Raw genomic sequence first — 20466 nt, forward strand, 5'->3', positions numbered from 1 at the left:
AATTGTTTAAGTAAAGCCATTGAATTTGATATGGAATATTGTGTGAGTTTGTGTGCTTTCTCTTGCTCTCTCTCTCTCTCTCGCTCTCGCTCTCTCTCTCTCTCTCTATATATATATATGTATATATATGTATTTATATGTATATATGGGGGGAGAGGGCGCGGGAGAGATTTTCTGTGATTGAATTCAAAATAATAAGTGACGTATTTAGCATTTGCAAGTATATATGGATTTCAGAATTTAAAATAAAGACTTATCTTTAAATTATATAATTCATGGGGTGCCTAGGTGGCTCAGTTGGTTACATGTCCTGCTTCAGCTCAGGTCATGATTTTGTGGTTCATGAGTTCAGGCCCCGTGTTGGGCCCTGTGCTGACAGCTCAGAGTCTGAACCCTGCTTTGGATTCTGTGTCTCCCTCTCTCTCTGCCCCTCCCCTGCTCTCTCTCTCTCTCTCTCTCTCTCTCTCTCTCTCCCTCTCTCAAAAATAAATAAACATTTTTTAAAAGTCTATAAATTATATTAATTCACGAATACTTTGATTTGCCATTATTATAGGGTGATAAGCTGATTTTAATTCACCTTTCTTGAAAAAGAATTCATTTAATTTTGAAGATTTGACTTTTGGTGAAGTTTTAGATTTATCTGTTATATGAAAATGCTCAGGAAAAGAGAAAATGTGGAATCATTTTTTGTGTTTCTCTTTTCCTATGAATGTGTAAGTTGAAAGATTTAAAGCACTGGGTGTTGTATGTAAGCCAATTTGACAGTAAATCGTATTTAAGATAAATGAATAAATATCAAAATACATATTAAATAAATAAAAGGTTAAAAAGTTGTTTATCAATGTATGCTAATGAAATATAGATATCAAGATGTTTTAATGAACAAAAAGGTTAATAGTATTAGAAGAGATCACTAGTTACGATCTGTCAGATTGAGGTGAGGTACACAGTAAGACAGTATATGAAAAAGCAAGCCCTCTTTCCTTCAGCAAACACCATTAATAAAAAGTCACTGCATTTAGGGCATATGAAGATTAATAAATGGATGGCAGTTTTTAAAATCACCAAAGAGGAGCACAAATGAATATTTAGATTCAGAGTTATCACTGTATACTTGGAAACTGAAGGAAAAGTATACAAAAACACTTGCACTGGAGAACATCTCATCAGGACCACCATTGTTTGTGGATTTATAAGCACGTATGGAAGGAGTAGATTGGGTACAGAATGGAGAATGCAGTGGTGTAGAAATATAGTCCATGTAGCTATGATGATGTGAACTGGATACTCATATGCACTGCAAACAGGAATGTAAATGGACTTAAACTTATGGAAACAATTTGGTATAACATATGATAACCTTTGACCCAGTAATCTTCCTTTAGATATTCAAGCTCAAGGCAAAATCAGAAATTCAAAGAAAATGCATATAAAATGACATAGATCATGGTACTGTATATTAAAATTAAAGATAAAACAAATTAAATATCTAATGATACATTAGATATTGATAATATGTAATGATACATTTATAGTGTGAATATATTTGCAGCCACTAACAATAATTTTTATAAATTGTATTGAAAAGATAATTTGTATTTACATAATGTTAATGAATAATGCATAAAATGAAATCTTCTTGTGGTACAATCCCATTATGAAAATATTTACTGAGACTTTTGTTAGGTGCAAAGTTCAGAACCCACTCAAATTACTTTACAAAATGTTTTGTTATTATGACTTACACAATAAAAAAAAGTGTTTTTTAAAAGATGAATGGGGTTTAGGTTCAGAATTAAAAAGAAGTCACAAATTAAGTTCTAGGGAGTTTCTTGGATTTCTCGGTCTTTCCTAAGGCTCTTTTTGAAGCCTCTCTCTGTGCGTTGTCTTTTCCACATGCACCTCATCAGTTCACTACTCACACTGTTAGCTTGCCTTTTCTCGCTTCTTAGAATTGTCATCACTGAGTTCATGATTAATCTCAAAGCCCCATCTCTCGCATGCCCCCATGAACTCATTTTTTGACTAAGCTAGGAAAAGTTAACACTGTCATAGCGCTCTGTTCATGTTTGTCTGACAGAACTTATGGCATTGTAGTTCCATTATGAGAGTAATGTACATGAACTATTGACTATAAAGAGCATGCTTTTGACACCATTCTGTTGTATAGTTTATGAAAGAAAGCCACAAGACCCTAGGTTTGTTAACATTATGACAATAAACATAGGGGCAAAACCAGCACCCTCCCCCACGCACACACGCAAAAATTATATATATGTACAACTCAGCCAAACTTGGTGTTCTAACATCCTTACACATGAAAACTATCAAAGCACTCTTTCTGAGCTGTGTTGTTTTTCTCCCACATGAGACCTCATGCTAATGGTGGTGGAAGAAGTGCTTTTACAAAAATGGTGTCATCTTTTAAATGCTGGAATAAAAAAGTTACCATTTTCTGCGTGAGTCGATCTTTTCAGTGAATATTTCAAGCAAATGAATAAGCACTTTATTAACTCCATGCTTTGTTTCAATGGTTTCCACAGGTGGACTGGTTTCACCAAATTCCATGTGTAAATTGGTCAGATAGAATGAGAATTTAGATTTGCACAATCTTAGTGGGAACTTTGAAACTTCTGTTATCTCACAGGACCCAGAAATTGAGTTAAGGCTTTCTTACTAAGCCGGATTGTAACAACGAACCCAGGAGTCAGTAGCTCAATTTTCTACTTCTTTGCATCAAATTTTCTCTTGAAAATGATGCATGCAGTATTGAAGAATGGCAAGGAGGAGCCCCTGTGAAGTGTTAAATATTTGGTTCAGTGGGTCCTATCAGCAGGTAGGGCCTGCGGGGAGTGTGTTTATCCAGCAGAACGATCTCATTATGAGGACAGTGATGTAGTATAGTTTACTTCATACCCCAAAGCCATTCAAGGAAACAACTGAGTGAGTGATATTCATCTCGGCCCTGTATTGTGCTATTATGACTTGCAATAACTGGCAGCATATTAAAATAGAGATCAGGGACTGCAGCTACTCCACTGAATGAAGTTCCGAAATTTCAGACCTGTTGAATTATTCAGTATTTTCCAATTTATAGAATAAAAGAATATGTGATTGACTATTTCATGGCACATTAATGGAAATAAAGAAAGAGAACGCATAAGCTTTATGCATTTCACAGTTCGTATTTATTTCTCATAATTTCATGCTACCCAAGCGGGTCTCTGTATAGGCCAGTGTGGCCCTTGCTGTCAAATACAAAGACAAGAACTTGCCTTTGAAAACTAGGGAACAATAAAAGACAAAGTATTAAAAATAAAACACCTTAATGAATGATCACGAAAAGGAACCCACAACACTGCTTTTTTTTTTTTTTTTAGCTTTGAAATATTCATGAATACCAGGTTGAAAAAAATAAAGTTTAAGACCAATGTCCCTTCTTGCCCATAACGATACACTGGGAACAACATAACCTGTAAGTTTAGAGAAGAAGGGAAGCCTGCTCAAAGTGATATGCAGTAAGATTATCAGATGCTTTATCCTAGCCCTAGTAGTGCCTAGGGTATAGAAGATACCCTGTAAATATTTGTTGAAATAGTGAATCAGTGAATGCCTCCCTGCAGAGTTGGCTCAGACTAAATACTGTAAAATCATTCCCCCTCCCAACTCAAATATTTTCTGTTTGAAACATATTAAAGGAAAGGGTCATGGTGTGATTACCAGGGTTCTAGGGTCTTAACCTTTGATGGGTATACAAAGGAATCTAGCTACGGCTTTTTGGTACTGTATCCAAAGAAAGGATACTGAGCTGGACAAACCATGAGAAGTTCTATGTTCATCTTCAAAGGTATTTACTAGTTAACCATGAAACAAGCCAACTGCCAATTTCTGAGAATCTGCACTTGTTGGTAAATAATAGCAACTTACTGTGTTAAATGTTATCGTGAGGTAGCAACTGGTAGGCCAGAAAATTCCTCTGGATTTAAGTTTAATCCGTATTAATAAACAGACAATGGAGATAATCTCAAACCAGCACCTGAGAAAAATTTTTAAAAAATTATAATTATTTTTTTAATTTTTTAACTTTTTAAATTTATTTTTGAGAGAGACACAGAATGTGAGCAGTGGAGGGGCAGAGAGAGACAGAGACAGAATCCGAAGCAGGCTCCAGGTTCTGAGCTATCAGCACAGAGCACGCCATGGGGCTCGAACTCACGGACTGTGAGATCATGATCTGAGCTGAAGTCACACGCTTAAACTGACTGAGCCACCCAGGCACCCCAACTGAGAAACTTTTAATTGCTAAGTAACATTGTAACCACTTAAATTTGCTTTGAATTTAGTAGATGTTCATATTAATAACTATCTGGTACAGTTTTTTGTGTAAGTGCATCTTCTCAAATTTATCGGCCCTCAAAAACGTGTATACAAATTTTCACACCCAAAGGCTATACCCTCTTAAAGGCAGGGGAGAACAAAGCCCAAACAACAAAGTCTGAATCAGTGTAATCTCTACTGTGTAAACATAGATTTTTGCTTGTCATGATTATTTAAAGAATGCCTGAGAGCATGTTAACAAAACCTCTGGAAGGTTTAGTTTAAGGTTCAAGGAAACCTTGTATACTTTTTCTTCCTGTTCTTGGCCCTTTAAATGAACATGAAAAGAAAAGGTACAAAATATTCCCCATGATTTTTTTCCTGAACTTGTTACTTTTTTTTTTTTTTTCAGAGATAGAGCGCACAAGCCAGCAAACAAGGGAGTGGCAGAGGGAAGGAGGGAGGAAGGGAGAGAGAATCCTAAACTGGCTCCACACACAGCGAGGGGTGGGAGTTGGGAGGAGAGCAATGTGGGGGCTCCATCTCAGGACTGTGAGATCATGACCTGAGCTGAAATCAAGAGTCAAAGAGTCAGATGCTTAACCAACCCAGCCACCCAGGTGCCCCTGCATTTCTTACCACTTTTTAATGCAGAAGTCTGATAGTGTTTATGAAAACACTGTAAATGAAGGGGTTCTAAATATTTGAAATGAACTGTTACCTTTACACCTATGACAAAAATGAGAAACAAAGATCCTGCAGTCGGTGCACAGATACTTGCTTGTAATTCCCTGAACAAACTGCAGTGTGTGGACAGACCCCCATCATAACAGATACATGATTACACATATAAATGTAGATGAACACCCAAACAGTTGTGTGTAAAGCTAATACGTGTACAGCCTATTAGGTATTATCATAAGACCTCTTCTACAGTGATAAAAATAGACTTAGCATCACTAAAAAATAATTAGCTCTGATATTTTTTTTAAAATTCTCACTTAAATTTACTTGAGCAGTATACAAATTGTGCACTTTTGTGTAATTTTCTCCATAATTCTTGCACTGAGTTAATCAAATAGACAATAAATCTGTGATATCATTAATATGAAAGCAACTGCATATTAAAACACAGCAGTCTTCATTCCCATTTCTTTTGAATGTTTCCCTGACGTTATGAGATTTGAATGCCCAACAGAGCTCACAGTACGGAAAAGATACACAGATGTACTTTTGTTGCACTGACCAGACAATGCAAGCAATGGCATTCTGCTGTAAACACCTGTAATAAAAGCAAAAAAAAAAAAAATCCATTTGTAAGATAATAAGCGAGTCTTCTACCCCAACCATACTTGCCAACTTCAACCTCAAAGTTGCTTCTGCTCCCTATTTTCACTGAAGATGTCACAATCCTGTTGGGAATCCTGGTTTGAAATGGCAGCCATTCTTGACTCCTTCTTCATTTCTCCTGTCTGATTAATCTCTCCATCCTATTGATTCTACCTCTGTAATTTCCCTGACATTTCTTTTTCATATCACTACCCATTTCTTTTCTTCACCTCTACTATTTTAAGAACTTTTTAATTGGTCTCCTTGCTCTAAGCTGAGTTCTTTGAATCTGTCCTTGCTAGTGCCATCTTCCTAAACTATAGATCAGATGATACTACTTCCTTACCAGATATTTCCTGCTGTCTACATTGACTAGAGTAGTGGTTCTCACAAGTATCGTCTTAGAACCATCACCTAGGAGCTTTCTAGAAATCACATTCTTAGTTCCTAAGCAACATTTTTCTGAATCTGGAACTCTGATGGTGGAGTCAAACAATATGTCTTATAACAACTCTTTCAGATGATTCTAACGTATGCTGAAATTTATAAACTACTGGGCTACCGGATTAAGTTCAGGTTTCTTGGCATGGTATGTCTTGTCACACCCACCTTTCTGATCTTATTTTCACCAGTGACCCTTCTCCTCCCCATCCCATTACACCATTCTCAGAACCTTACCCTTTATTGCCCTAACAGGGATATCCCATTGAGTTGAAACTTTCTCTTTCCATTTTAACAAGTTTTGATTCGAAGCACAATTCAAATTCCATCTCTTTCTAAATTCTTTTTTATCTTCCCTATCAGATTTTTCTTCTCCGTTAATGTACGTGAAAAAATGGAAAAGAGTTCAGGCTTGAAATAGAACAAACCTCTTGTTCTGTGTTTCCTTAGCAGTGCTCTCTTTACTGTTGAAATGTCTCCATTCTGCTTTTTCTTATTTATACTTATTGACGTGTCTTTCCTCACCAGAAGATAATTTCTTCAAAGTTAATACTAGTCTCAGTGCTCTTTGTTGTATGTAGAACAGTGAGTTGCACATAGTAGGCAGTCAATATATATGTGAACTCACACGATAGGTGATTTGAATGCTAATGCGTGGTTGTTTCATTTGTTCATTGCTGCAAACAATAGCCCATTTGGAATTGCTTTCAATTTTAAAGACCTCTTATAACTTGCCGTCTTTACAAATAGAATCCTGGAGTGCCTGGTTGGCTCACTTGTTTTTAAGTGTCCAACTTCAGCTCAGGTCATGATCTCATGATCCCTGAGTTCCGGTCCCGCATTTAGTTCTGTGCTGACAACTCAGAGCCTGGAGCCTGCTTTGTATTCTGTGTCTCCCTCTCTCTCTGCCCCTCTTCCACTCATGCTCTGTCTCTCTCTCAAAAATAAATAAACATTAAAAATTTAAAAAATAATAAAAATAGAATTCGTTTCTGCTATATTTTATAAACAAGATGAAAATAAATATGTATCTTAAGCCTTATTACTCTCTTTAAAGCATCATTTGCAGAGTGGGTGTCCTGCCATCCAAGAAGCCTTTCCCTGTGGAGCTAAATTGGGAGAGAGATTAAATGTGATCACTGTATGTTTGGTTTGTTGTTCATCATGTTGATATTTAATCCAGCACCCAAAAAGCATCCCATAGCTATAAAATTCCTAAAACTGGCAATACTTTTTGTCCTATCTATGTATGCACATATCCTTATCTACGTTGTGGTCCAAATAGAGGGATTTTGTGAATATACAGATGACCTAAGTTAATAGTGTAATAGTATGCCTAATAAATGTAAGACAGAATGCATTGTTTTTAATAAATCAACAAGGATTTACTGAGTTCTGAACTATGTTTAGTTCTATGGAATGAAATTGTTCTGAGTCAAAAATTGTATTGCTTTGCACTATTACAAAAGGAAGGAAAATTGCATAGTGTTAACTTTTTCTAAATTAGTAAGGTTAATTATACGTAGAAACAATAGTTATAAATGATACACATTTCCAATACCAATTTAAGCGAACATTTATTCAGTTGATCACAATGGTAAAGCAAGTACAGAAGTGGAAATACCTATGGATTATAGAATTAGAGATATATTAAGTTTAGGTTGATGGATGATGATAGGCAGATAGATGACAGATGATAGATGGTAGGTAGATACAAAGAAATAAAGGAAGGAGGGAAGAAAGAAGGATAAAAAAGAAAAAAAAGATAGAGATAGGCATGAATATAAAGTCTCAATTCTCACAGTATTAATAGTTCAGTGATGAATGAAATACATGTATGAAAATATTAAACCAATATGATTCATGTTAATAAAGTATGTTAAATAGAGAACCCAGGGGGGCCTGGGTGGCTCAGTCGGTTAAGCGTCTGACTTCAGATCAGGTCATGATCTCACAGTCTGTGAGTTCGAGCCCCGCATCACTCTCTGTGCTGACAGTTCAGAGCCTGGAGCCTGCTTCGGATTCTGTGTCTCCCTCTCTCTCTCTGCCCCTCCCCTGCTCATGCTCTGTCTCTCTCTTTGTCAAAAATAAATAAAAAAAATTTTAAATAAATAGAGAACCCAGAATAAACAAACAATTGAAAGAATTAAAAAAATCTTTAAAGTAAGTTGAGAGTGCTCTACCCTTAATAGATGAACCATATGCATCAAGGTATTACATGTCTATCAATTCCTTATGCTCAGAATAATAACAACAACAAGAATCCAGATTTTCTTGAGTACAGTGTGTGTCAGCTTGTGTTCACCCAAACAGTGGGGCTTTTTCTACTCCTGTTCTGTGTGAGAACAGAAAAGAGAATGTCCACTATATTTCAGGTACTGTGTTAGGCACTTTCTTGTGTCATTTTGAAACATGAAGAAAAGAAAGATAAAGATTCAAAGACAATATGAATCTTAAGCAGAAGTTACTTCCATGTGAGGCAGGAATAATATCCAACACAGAGAGACGGGGCTTTCAGATTCACTGTCAGAAAATGGCATGTAGAAAATTACCCTAAAACATTGATAATGTTATCACATTTCGGCATGCAAGGAAGAACAAGCTCTTTGAAGAGTATTTCCCAGGCCAAAGGCAAGTGTGGGCCTTAAAAAAGGTGAAGCCAGAATATTTCACAAGGAAAACAGATTGGTGAGTTTGAACAAGCCTAGAGGGTCATTTCAAGATTTGACCTAAATTATACTGGCCTAGGATGATTGCAGAACCCCTAGTCCACCTGTTGACCCAGCTAGTACAGTTGAGTCACACAAAGCAAACCGTCCAAGTTCACCATCTAGCTGTTTTCGTTGCCATTTACCTGAGAAATGGTTGTTTTCTGGGGACTGCCATCCTTCACTCCCTCCATGACGTGTGGCAGGCACAAACACAAGTCTAGGGTGCAGTGAGATTTCCTGTATCAACGCTAGAACAATCCCCCAAGGTACTTTTTCAGTGTACAGAAATGAAGGCCCTGAGAGCTTCAGTGACTTGCTTGACTTTGATGTGACTGGGATTTGAACTTGGGTCTGGTTTGTCTAGAGACTGTATACCACCATACATTGCATGCATTTCCCAACTCTATCTTCATTTTAAGCATGCCCATTCAGAGAATGACAGCTAATGTTTTTTCATTGTGAATGAGTCACATACAGATCCCAGAGCACTTTCTGGTTAAATTATGTTCAGAAGAATTGCATTGTTTTGTTTTAAATCTGTATGTGGAGTATATATATGCCTCTCTTTTCTTTACCAGCCAATTTGATTATCCAGGAAAGCTCATTCACTAATCAACCTGAATTCAAATATGTACTGAGTTCCCCTGAAATTCATGCTCTTCCTGGAGTCTCAAAATGCAAAATTATTCGGAAATAGAGTCTTGGTAGATGAAATGAATTACAGTAAGTTCATAGTGGAGTAGGGTGACCCCTAAATCCAATATGATTTGTGTCATAAAAAGAGAGGAAGTACACAGACACAGAGAGAGAATGTCATGTAAAGATGAAGGCAGTGTTGCCAGTGTTTTATCTCCATGCCAAGGAGCTCTAAGGATTGCCCTCTGTCACCAGAAGTTCAGAGAAGGACCTCAAGCAGATGCTCCCTTAGAGTACCCAGGAGGAGCCGGCCCCACTGATACCTTCCTTCCTGACCTCTAGCCTTGAGAGCTGTGAAAGCATAAAGCATTGTACTTTTTACAACTGTGCTAGGAAATGGGGCGCCTGGGTGGTGCAGTCGGTTAAGCGTCCGACTTCAGCCAGGTCACGATCTCGCGGTCCAGGAGTTCGAGCCCCGCGTCAGGCTCTGGGCTGATGGCTCAGAGCCTGGAGCCTGTTTCCGATTCTGTGTCTCCCTCTCTCTCTGCCCCTCCCCCGTTCATGCTCTGTCTCTCTCTGTCCCAAAAATAAATAAAAAACGTTGAAAAAAATAAAAAACAAAACAAAAAAAAAACAACTGTGCTAGGAAAGTAATATGCAATGTTTAATGTACATGGCAACGATGGTTTAAGGGAGACTTGAGTGTGGCCATGTGAATGTATGAGACACCAGCCACTGAAGAGTGACACTGCCAAGAGGAGACAAGAAAATGTACAAAGGAGTTCCTCCAACATCAAAAACAAGTGGTACTGCATATTGAGTAGCTCTCTTCTTAGTTTTTACCTTGTCTCTGGAAAATGATGATTACTCTTTGCCTCTTCCAGATGAGGAAAGGCCCTGGATGGTCTAGCCATTCTCTTTCCCACTTACTTCCTCCTGATATCCTAGCCTTTCTGCTCTTCTTTAAACATATCCACTGCATTCCCATCTCAATTCCTGATGTCCCACAAAATTTGCCCCCTTGATTGTCTGCTCAAATGTTAACTCCTCAAAGAGCCCTTGTCTGGCCACTATATTAAGAGCACTGTAGACACTCTCGCCTGTTAGTATGATTTATTTTTGCTTCCCGACACATATATTGCTATCATTCTTGTCTGTCTTCTCTGAGAGAGCTGGAACTCTGTTTTGTTCACCCCCAGCACCTAGGGTGCTTCCTTTCCTACAGTGTGTACTGAATAAATGAATGACTGATGTAACTTGAGGCACAAAGAGGTTAACTGTCAGCTTCCCAAGGCCTCACTGAACTCAAGACTGATTTCTTTCTTATTCTGTTCAGATGAGGTAGCTCAGAAATAGGTCCAAAAGTCTGGAAGAAGTGCAACATGGCATAGTAATGTAAAATTGAATTGATTTATGGAAGCAGTAAGACCTAAAAGCACTACATTTGCAAATGTATCTATCCTTGTGCTCCCTTTGGGGAGCTTGGCTGGTTAGGAAGGGCTACTATTGTAGTTCAAGAGGCATTCAGGGGACCTTATGGGTCCCTGTTGATCATAAAGTAGTCACCTTATGAGCAAAGATATTCGATGCATATTTACCTTGAGTTATAGAAGGCCCCTGCTAGTCAGAAGCACAACACTCCTCAAACATAAGTAAGAATGCAAAAAAATGGAACCAAGACTTGATGTTGCTGACTCTCCTCTAGAACCCAGAAATCTATTTCTCCTTTATTTTCTGAAAATAGAAAAAACACAAATTTCTTTTGCCATGGACAAGGGATTTGTTTTATTCAACCAGGAAAAATATACAGAAATATTAGATTATCAAAGAAAAATATATGTGCAGGGAAGACCAAGGCCAGTTTGCTATTCCAACTCAATGATGTGCTGTTTGGGCTTGGCTATGATATTCTTCTCCAGGAAGGATAAAAATCATATCTCTAGCTACTCTAGATTCTTGATACCTGGAAATATTCCAGCATCCCTGGTGACCCCACAGCCATAGGACTGTTGGTTCTGAGCAGCTGTTGACATTGAAAACTGATTTTATACATGCTTTACATAAACCCCTTATTGTTGTTCACAAAGATGGCTTCTCTCCCCTTATTGGATGATATGGACAACTTCTGGGTCATGTCATTATTATGTGCTTGTTGTTGGGTCATCAGCAATAACTCTAGACAGCATTTCAAAGAGGGACTGGTCACTCCTGATGTCATCCTATAAAGGAAAAGGTAACAACAGCAGTGAGGAAAGGGTAAATAAAAAATGCCGCTATGATTTGTAATGGACCAGGGAATATCATAGGTGAGAAGAGTGGGATTACAAATGTGAAGGACTGCTAGGGTTAAACAAAAGAGGGTCCCAAGCTGGTCAACATATCCCTTTACCAGGACTCAGGAAGCTTCACAGTCTTATTTTGTCTTTATACCAGGTACAAGCCTAACTGGTTTCCTCACCTGTGGGATGCTTCCCTGTAGAGTGGGTCCAAAGGAAGTGGAAAATTGTGTTAACACAGTCTTTCATTAAAAAGACACTACCGGGGCGCCTGGGTGGCGCAGTCGGTTAAGGGTCCGACTTCAGCCAGGTCACGATCTCGCGGTCCGTGAGTTTGAGCCCCGCGTCGGGCTCTGGGCTGATGGCTCGGAGCCTGGAGCCTGTTTCCGATTCTGTGTCTCCCTCTCTCTCTGCCCCTCCCCCGTTCATGCTCTGTCTCTCTCTGTCCCAAAAATAAATAAACGTTGAAAAAAAAATTAAAAAAAAAATAAGTAAAAAGACACTACCAAAATGAATGCATTGAATTATGATGTTGAGTAAAAAGAGTTTGAAATAGAGCAAAATAGGTATACTGGATCCAGTCAGGGACTTTGTGTTGATTAATCATTCCTGTGGCAGATTTTGCCATTCACTTATCAGATATTTATAAAGTGATATTTATACTGATGTTCTATTTTTATAAGTTGAGACAAAAATACGTAAACTGTCCTTGGTGTTCGGCTAAGGAAACAGTACATAGAACTAATGAAATCTTAGCATATGTAGTGAAATAGGCACTTCTATAGATGGGTATTATAATTTTTTTTTATGTTTACTTATTTTTTGAGAGACATAGAGAGACAGAGCACAAGTTGGGGAGGGGCAGAGAGAGAAGGAGACACAGAATCTGAAGCAGGCGCCAGGCTCCAAGCTGTCAGCACTGAGCCCCACGCAAGGCTCAAACTCATGAACCGCGAGATCGTGACCTGAGCCGAAGTCAGACGCTTAACCGAATGAGCCACCCAGGCGCCCGTATAGATGGGTACTATAAGAGGAAGCTAGGGGAGAGTTTTGAAAATCTATTTAAAATTTAGTATAAAACCTTAAAAATGTATAATTTGATCCAGCAATTGTACTTATGAGATTCTTTCCCGAGGAAATAGTACTTTTTTTTTTTTCCTTTTTGGAGGGCAAGTTTGTGGAACATTGTATATAAAGTTGTTTTTTCACAGAAGTATTTAGAACTGTCAAATCTCGGGGAAAGACTTACAGCCAATTAACAGCAGAAGAGTTAAGTAAATTCTAATGTGGCATTATTATGAAATATTATGCAATTATTGTAAAATATTCAATAAAAATCATGATACAAAATTTTATGTATCATCTCAACTGAGAAAAGAAACTGAATAAGCAAAAGGCTAGATTATGAATATTATTCTCTTTTTACTTTCTTATAGGTTCCCTTTTTTTCTTTGTAACCGTGAGAAAACATACTTTACAAAAATAAATCCTAACCAAGTACATGCTATACAATGCATGGGTTTTCGTGTATCAGGAATATCTGCCAGGATTTGGAGGCTAAGATAGGATTGAGGGTTAACTACACTAACAGGGTCTTGTTTGCTTTGGCACCAGCGCTCCCGTGATGAAGAGGGAACCATATCTCAGAAGAAATGTGATAACAACTGACCAGGGTCTGTGCCCCCCTAAAAATGACCTACATTGAGAGAGTGATACACGATAACTTCGAGGCTTTGCTAGACAAAGGGTATTCTAGAAATTGGATTTCTGATCATTGGCAGAATCTCTTGAGCAGTATCAATTCTTACCACCCACATAAATCTCTCCAAAGTATTTGAAAAGGCTCTTTCACAGTTGTTACACTGTACATATATTTCACAGGCCAAAATCTGGGAACATTCCAGCCCAGATAAATATAATCAGGAAAACAGAGATGAGGACAAATTGTTGTGTGAACCAGTGCATGCTATAAAGGTTAGCTTGTGTCGTTCTTTGTTGCTGTGATTGATGCTGATAATTTGGGGGCATCTCCGCCAGCGTTGCCAATTTTCGTTTATGAAGTCCATACATGGAAGGAATAGCAGCCAGGGCAGATAAAGTACAGAATTTGCCTAATTAAAATCTAGCCTCAGCCTTTTTGTTCAGTGTCTGTGATAGCTTATGTGTGTGGCCTGTACTGCTTTAAATAAATTCAAGTCTCATTTTTGGGTTTTTCCAGGCATACTAGGGAGAGACACAAACGATGCCAGTGTGACAATACATGCATTTTAGGTCTGTCTGTGAGTCTTTTTTAAAGACAGATTATTACATTTTTTACTGCCTAAAAATTGTAAATGAAGAAATTGTAAAAACAGTTCAAGGATCCCACCACTTGACAGAAACGATGTAGATTGTTTTGTTGATTGGGAAAGATATTTCAGTCTATGACAAAATGTATGAGTTGCTGGGTAAAGTAGCATTATTCCTCTCCCTGACTGCTTGTATTCAGTCACCCACTCCTACCAATTTAATCTCCTGTATCTTTCACGAGTCTGCTCCATTTCCCCTTCTTTACTACCACTGCCCAACATCAGACCTTCAATAACATCACTCTCCTGGCTAAGATCTTATATCTCTACCTAAAAATATAACCAGCATAGTGTGTCTAAAATTATTAGACTGGCCCCATCACATAGCTGGTTAAAACTCTTCAATATCCCCCCTTTTGCCTTCACAATGAAGCCAAACATTTATTTACAGCTCATAAAAGTACCTCCGTGATTTGTCTTTGCTCACTTTTTTCCTCTAATTTCTTGCTTTTTTTCTGCTTTAAACTTGTTTCTATAGCACAAAGCTGTTTGTAGCAAACAAATTCCTGCAGAATTTGCTACCTGTTATTCCTTTGTCTTTACTTTTGTGTGTACTTCCAAAATAAATACCTGTCTGCCTAGTCCTTGTGTGGCTAGCTTCTTAACTTCTGACAGACATCTCAAATGTTTTCCTTTCATGGAACATGTTCCTGACTGGCCCTGTACATTTCTTAATCATTGCATTTCCACTGTGTGCTTTTAATTTGTCAGTCTCTCCTATTGGCCCGTGAGCTTCTTGAAAACAAAGGCTATGTCTGTCTGTCATAATGTCTCCAGCCCCTAGGACTGAAACTAGGAGGAAGGTAGTTCTCACTAGATGAACATGTAAATCTATGTTAGATCAACTTTCCTAGAAAAAGCCCAAACAGGGTCTTGATGCGCAAAATTTATTGAGCGAATCCTCTTCAGGAAAATCCTAAAAGGGAGGGAGGGAAGCAGAATAGGAAAAGGGAAAGAGTTGAAGAGACAGGTCACAGTGAACTGTAGTCTTGGCATGGTCCACACACAGAGGAGCTCTGGAGCATGAACTTCCTTATAGAATTGTCCCTACTTGATGCAAAGGAGCAGTCTTTTGTATACTCACATCAGGCAGTTGGCATTGGGCACACCCAAGGGGATGTAAATTTCCCAACAGGTGGCCCTCCTCAATACAGGGTAATTTTCAAGAGAAGGAGACAACTGTGAGCTGTTAGCATGAAGCACTCAAAGTAGCTGGAGAACAGGTGCATCAGCTTAGTAAAGGGGATCAGGTTGGGGAATCTATTACATTATTATAGATGTCTTAATCACTTTGTCATTATTCCAATGTACATATCCAAGTGATACTTGAAGACTAATATAATTTGCCCTTTAATAAGTAAAGTCTTCTGTTTTCATATTCCATTTTTTTGGGAATGCAGCCTTCAAGCTTGTAACCATGGAAATATTTGTTATAGTGACTTAATTAAAAATACTTTCCCTAATCCCATTTGAATATACTTATCCCATTTGAATATACTTATATTATCCAGTCTTTGTAGCCTTTGTTCATGAAGTGGTACATCAGTATGAACTCCTTGTAAAGGAATTAGTTCTGAATCTTAATTCCATCACTGCCTTTACGTAAGTTCCCAGAACATTATGGGTGGCAACAAAAGTGGATGAATATAGTGCTTCCGGCTCCCACTTTATGACTTCATAAAGTCCCATTGACCATGAAGGAATATGTACTATAGAGGGGTTATTGAACTAGAGTATTTCCATGGAACCCTCTCTTCAAGGGATGAGAATACTAATAGTAAACTTTCTGGGAAAGTCTTATAGAAAGGTGTCTTATTCTGAAAGACAGAAAAAACAAAAAACAGATTACATACTGTTGGCCTACCTAATTACCTGATGATAATTTTAATAGTAATTTTAACTTATATAATGGAATTAACATTGTCTAGAAATATACTTTTGGAATGATTGTTTCCAAACCAGCAGAGCTTGTGTGCTGAAGTAAGGAAAAACTGAACCTAACAGTAGCAATTCTGGTCATGAAGAGTTAGGTTTTAAATTATCACTTTTTCTTTTAAGATTTGAGATGTCCTGCCACACAAGATTTAAAAAAATGTTTTGTGGCTGTATAAGAAAAATGTATTCATAAGGAGATACATACTGAAATATTTAGGGGTGAAATGTCATTATGTCTCTAACTTACTTTCACATGGTCTAAGAAAAAAAATTATAATACAGAGTGACAGGGTGAGTGTGTGTGAATGAGGCAAAATGTTAATGAAGAAAAAATAAATATAACTCTTATGTCATTTAATAAAATGTTTTAATTATTGAAAAAAAGACATAAGCCCATCATTTATTTAAATGTGTTTATCCAAATAATTTGAAAATATATTGAATTATCTCATATTATTTGCAATCCTCCCCCGAAAAGTATTAAAACATATTAGCAATTTTATACTGTATTTTTGAAGATCATACATTTAGCTTAATGGTAGTAAAACTTCCTAAGCCGTAGATCCTACAATGTCTTTCCATATTACAATGAACATAAGGTGTCTCTGAATTCCAAGGTGCTGGTATTTCATTTCTTTTCCTTGTCTTTTGATGCTCAACTGTTGGAAACTTTTCCTGGTTGATAGTTAAGTACTGAATAATGTTAATTTGCAGTAATATTTTTGGTTTTCTTTCAACTGTTTTCTGAGTAAGCATATTCTGATAGTGTTAAAATCTCTATCCCCAGTGCAACTCTACCTCCATTCTCTTGATTTAATTTGCTACTAACTTTTTATCGTTCTCTAGACCAAATATTTTTGTTTTTACCTTTAAGCATTTTTGCTTTATCTTACAAATCTTTGGGGATTTGAATAATTTTATCTCACTGTTTATACTGCTACCTTGAAGGTGTTTCAGCCTTTTTCACTGGCAGCAGTGTCTTCTGTGACAGATGGCCTCAGTTACAATAACATGATTCTAGAATTGTATTATAATTCATGTAGTGATAAAACATGATAATTTCATGCTCATCCCCAGAATTATAACTGTTTAAAATAAAATCCCACCTAGTATTTGTTTCGTGCAGTGGGACAAATATACAAAATAATGGTGATAAATATCACATATAATTCATATAGCCTTGACATCTCTGTTTGTGTACAGTTATGTCATTCTATTAACGTGGTGTGCCAGCCTCATGACAGCCATTGACACGAATCATGGTGGTAACTTGGGCATTGATATCCACCAAGCTTCTAACTAAATACTACTCCAATACAACTCTTTGATAGCACTCCTAGACTACAATTTGGTAATTGAAATTAAGTAAATAAAAGAATGTTGTGAAATTGAAAATACCTTAATTAGGAAACACAGTATTATGATGGTAAGGAGAATGAATTCTAGGGTCAGACATAGCTGGGTGGGAATTCTGGCACTTACATTTATTAGCTGGTGTTGAGTGTCTTCAGTTGTAAAATTTAGTTTTTAACTTACCCACTCATTCATTCGTTCATTCATTCAGTAAATGTGTGTTGAGCTCCTTAGCAGATATTGTTCCAGGCACTGAGGCTAAGGACATGAGTTAAAAGGACAAAGTCCCTGACCTCAATGGGCTTGCATTCTACCAGGGAGTTGAAGCAAACAAAAAGCAGGTACGTAATGTAATATGGTATTACATTACGTATGTATAGTATGTATGTAATATAGTATTAAGGCCTATGAAAAATATTGGAGCAGAACCTGGAATAAGTGATCAGGGTAGGAAGCTCATGTTTCAGACAGGGTAATTACGAAAGACTTCTAAAAGGAGGTGATATTTGGAGGAGGAAGGAAGGAAGCAAACCTTGCAGTTGGTGAGAAAGCTTCTCTGTAGAGAGAACAGTTAGTTCAAAAGCCTTAATAGATATTTTTGTGAAGGGTAAATGAAAATTTGTAAACTCAACCATAGCTAAGTGCTCATTAGTTGTTACATATTCTTTTAAGAAAAGAAATGTAGATAACTCCATAGATGATGTGTCTTCTTTCCTCTAATAATGTACACCGTCCTTTTCATCTTGATTTATTTTCCTTCCCTTGAATCCTACGTTATTCATCCTATTCTCAGATCCTTCAGTTTACGCTCACTTTAATCTGTAGCAAGTTAAATTCTTCTTGCAGTATTCAGATGTTACTGCTCTTAGAGGTCCCTCTTTTCTTGCTTCTTGCCATTTTGCTTAGTATTTGTATATGGTGAGTTCTGTGAAATTAACTTACTAAATATTCAACAACTGCACTCTTTAAGCAAGAAATTCACTATTTTTCTATGATGATGATAGTGGGGATGTACCTGTTCTGTGGGGACCTGTTGTTTTGTGTGTGTGTGATGAAAAACTGGTGTCAAGTTAGCATTTGGATGGTGGTGCTCCCAGGAAACCTAGAAAACCCAACAAGCCCCCACCCCTGTCAGCCACATTTTTCACCATGGTTTCTACTTTACGCTTCCCTTGATGTGTCCAGCAGAGTAAAGTGACTGTCTGCCTCTGTGTCTGGCTGTGAAACCAGTACCAGAAGTTGACCTACTTTTGTTGCATTTCTTTTTGCCTTATTTGCCTGTAAAATGTTTATTTATGATCTTGTCATTGAGTGTCCAATCAAAGAGATAAACCACACACTAAATTTAACAAGGAAAGTTTATATAAGGAAGTATTAAATGTAACATGGCACTGGAGTGAAGGACTGGCTAGTAAGAAAGAAAGATGTGTTAGTCTTCTCAGTCTATCATACTAAATTACCATAGCCTATTTCTCACAGTTATGGAGGCTGAGAAGTGTAAGACCAAGGTGCTGGCTGACTTGATTCCTGCTGAGGGCCCTCTTTCTGGCTTATAGTTGGCCACGCTCTTGCTGTGTGCCCACATGGCCTCTTATCTGTGAGCCCCATCCCATGGAGGAAGGAATGGAGGGAAGAAGGAAGGGAGAGCCAGATGGAGAGAGAGAGAGAACCTCTCTGATGTCCTTTATAAAAGCACTGATCCCTTTATGAGGGCACTGCCCTCATGACCTCATCTAAACATACTTATCTCCCAAAGACGCTACCTCCAAATATGATCACGTTGGGGATTAAGTCTTCAACATGTGAATTTTAGGGCATAAACATTCAGTCCATAGCAAAAGAAAAAAAAAAAAAGAAAAACCCTAAAAACTAGAGGGATTGCTGACATTTTACCCCTATGGCTGAGAGAATATCCAAGGGAAAGCTGCCCTCCATCCTCCCACCTTCAGAACTGAGATCCAAACCTTATTAGGAAAATACATGGCTTACTGAATGGTAGACATCACTGAGGTGCCATGATGGCAGAATTTGCCATCTGGAATTTGTCAGTGATTCACCTTCTGAGGTACCTGGGAAAGCTATTCATGGGACAGTGTCTTGGCTGAGGCTCTGTTCAACAATATCCAACCTGCTGACTACTGTGCACTGCAGGAGCTGGATACTGGAGAAGTGGGAGCTAGGTGCTGGGGAAGCCCCCCACACTTCAAGAACCTGCCACAGAAGCACGCTGAAATCAAGGAGCAAAACCCTTTCCTCTGACACTGTCTCTCCAGAACCCTCTACTAACAAAGCTGTAGTGCCAGTTAGCAAAGGAGAAATATTTCAAAGGGCCAGATCCAGTTTCAAAGAACAGGCAAAAAAAAAATGGATTTAGAGTCAATTGCATTGATATAAACTAAGAATAAATAGCAGCAGAAGCACAGTGATGAACATATTGCTTATTAGCTGGGTAAATTACTTTTCACTGCCCTTCGGAGTTGTATCCATTGCTGCATCCTCTGTGCCTAGAGTAGAATCTGGTCAGTAGAGATGCCCAGTCAATATTTGGTGAATAAATCAGGGAATGAATGAACTAATTGCTTCACTTTTTTTCTCTAATGTTTTTGTTTTGTTTCTCTCTCTTTTTACTGTAGCCGATGGATGCACTGATTGGTCTGTCGATATCAAGAAATATCAAGTTTTGGTTGGAGAGCCTGTTCGAATCAAATGTGCCCTCTTTTACGGTTATATCAGAGCAAATTACTCCCTGGCCCAAAGTGCTGGACTCAGTTTGATGTGGTACAAAAGCTCTGGCCCTGGAGACTTTGAAGAGCCAATAGCCTTTGATGGAAGTAGAATGAGCAAGGAAGAAGACTCCATTTGGTTCCGGCCAACACTACTGCAGGACAGTGGTCTTTACGCCTGTGTCATCAGGTATTCTTTTAATCCTATTATTGCTGAATCAATAAATCATAGGCTGCTTTCTTATGCTAAAGTTTTGCTGATATCCCTTTCACCTAAAGGTTTTGTCTCAATATTTGTGTGTGTTGCTGCTTTCTCAAATTTAGAACCTAAATCATAAAAAGATGGGATTGGAATTTATATTGAGACATTATTTCTGGCTTATGGAGAAAAGAG

The 20466-nt window shown here is 37.8% G+C and overlaps 1 protein-coding gene across 3 annotated transcripts in view; it reads left to right on the forward strand.

Moving 5' to 3' along the window:
• The window catches only part of IL1RAPL1 (interleukin 1 receptor accessory protein like 1), a 1343469-nt gene that overhangs the window by 675575 nt on the left and 647428 nt on the right, over positions 1-20466 (forward strand). For all 3 annotated transcript variants that reach the window (XM_045050816.1, XM_045050814.1, XM_045050815.1), the window contains one exon: positions 19983-20262. In XM_045050816.1, the coding sequence (XP_044906751.1) occupies positions 19983-20262 (280 nt within the window). The remainder of the gene's footprint in view (positions 1-19982; positions 20263-20466) is intronic.

This window comes from Felis catus, chromosome X, assembly GCF_018350175.1.
Source record: "Felis catus isolate Fca126 chromosome X, F.catus_Fca126_mat1.0, whole genome shotgun sequence".
NCBI lineage: Eukaryota > Metazoa > Chordata > Mammalia > Carnivora > Felidae > Felis > Felis catus.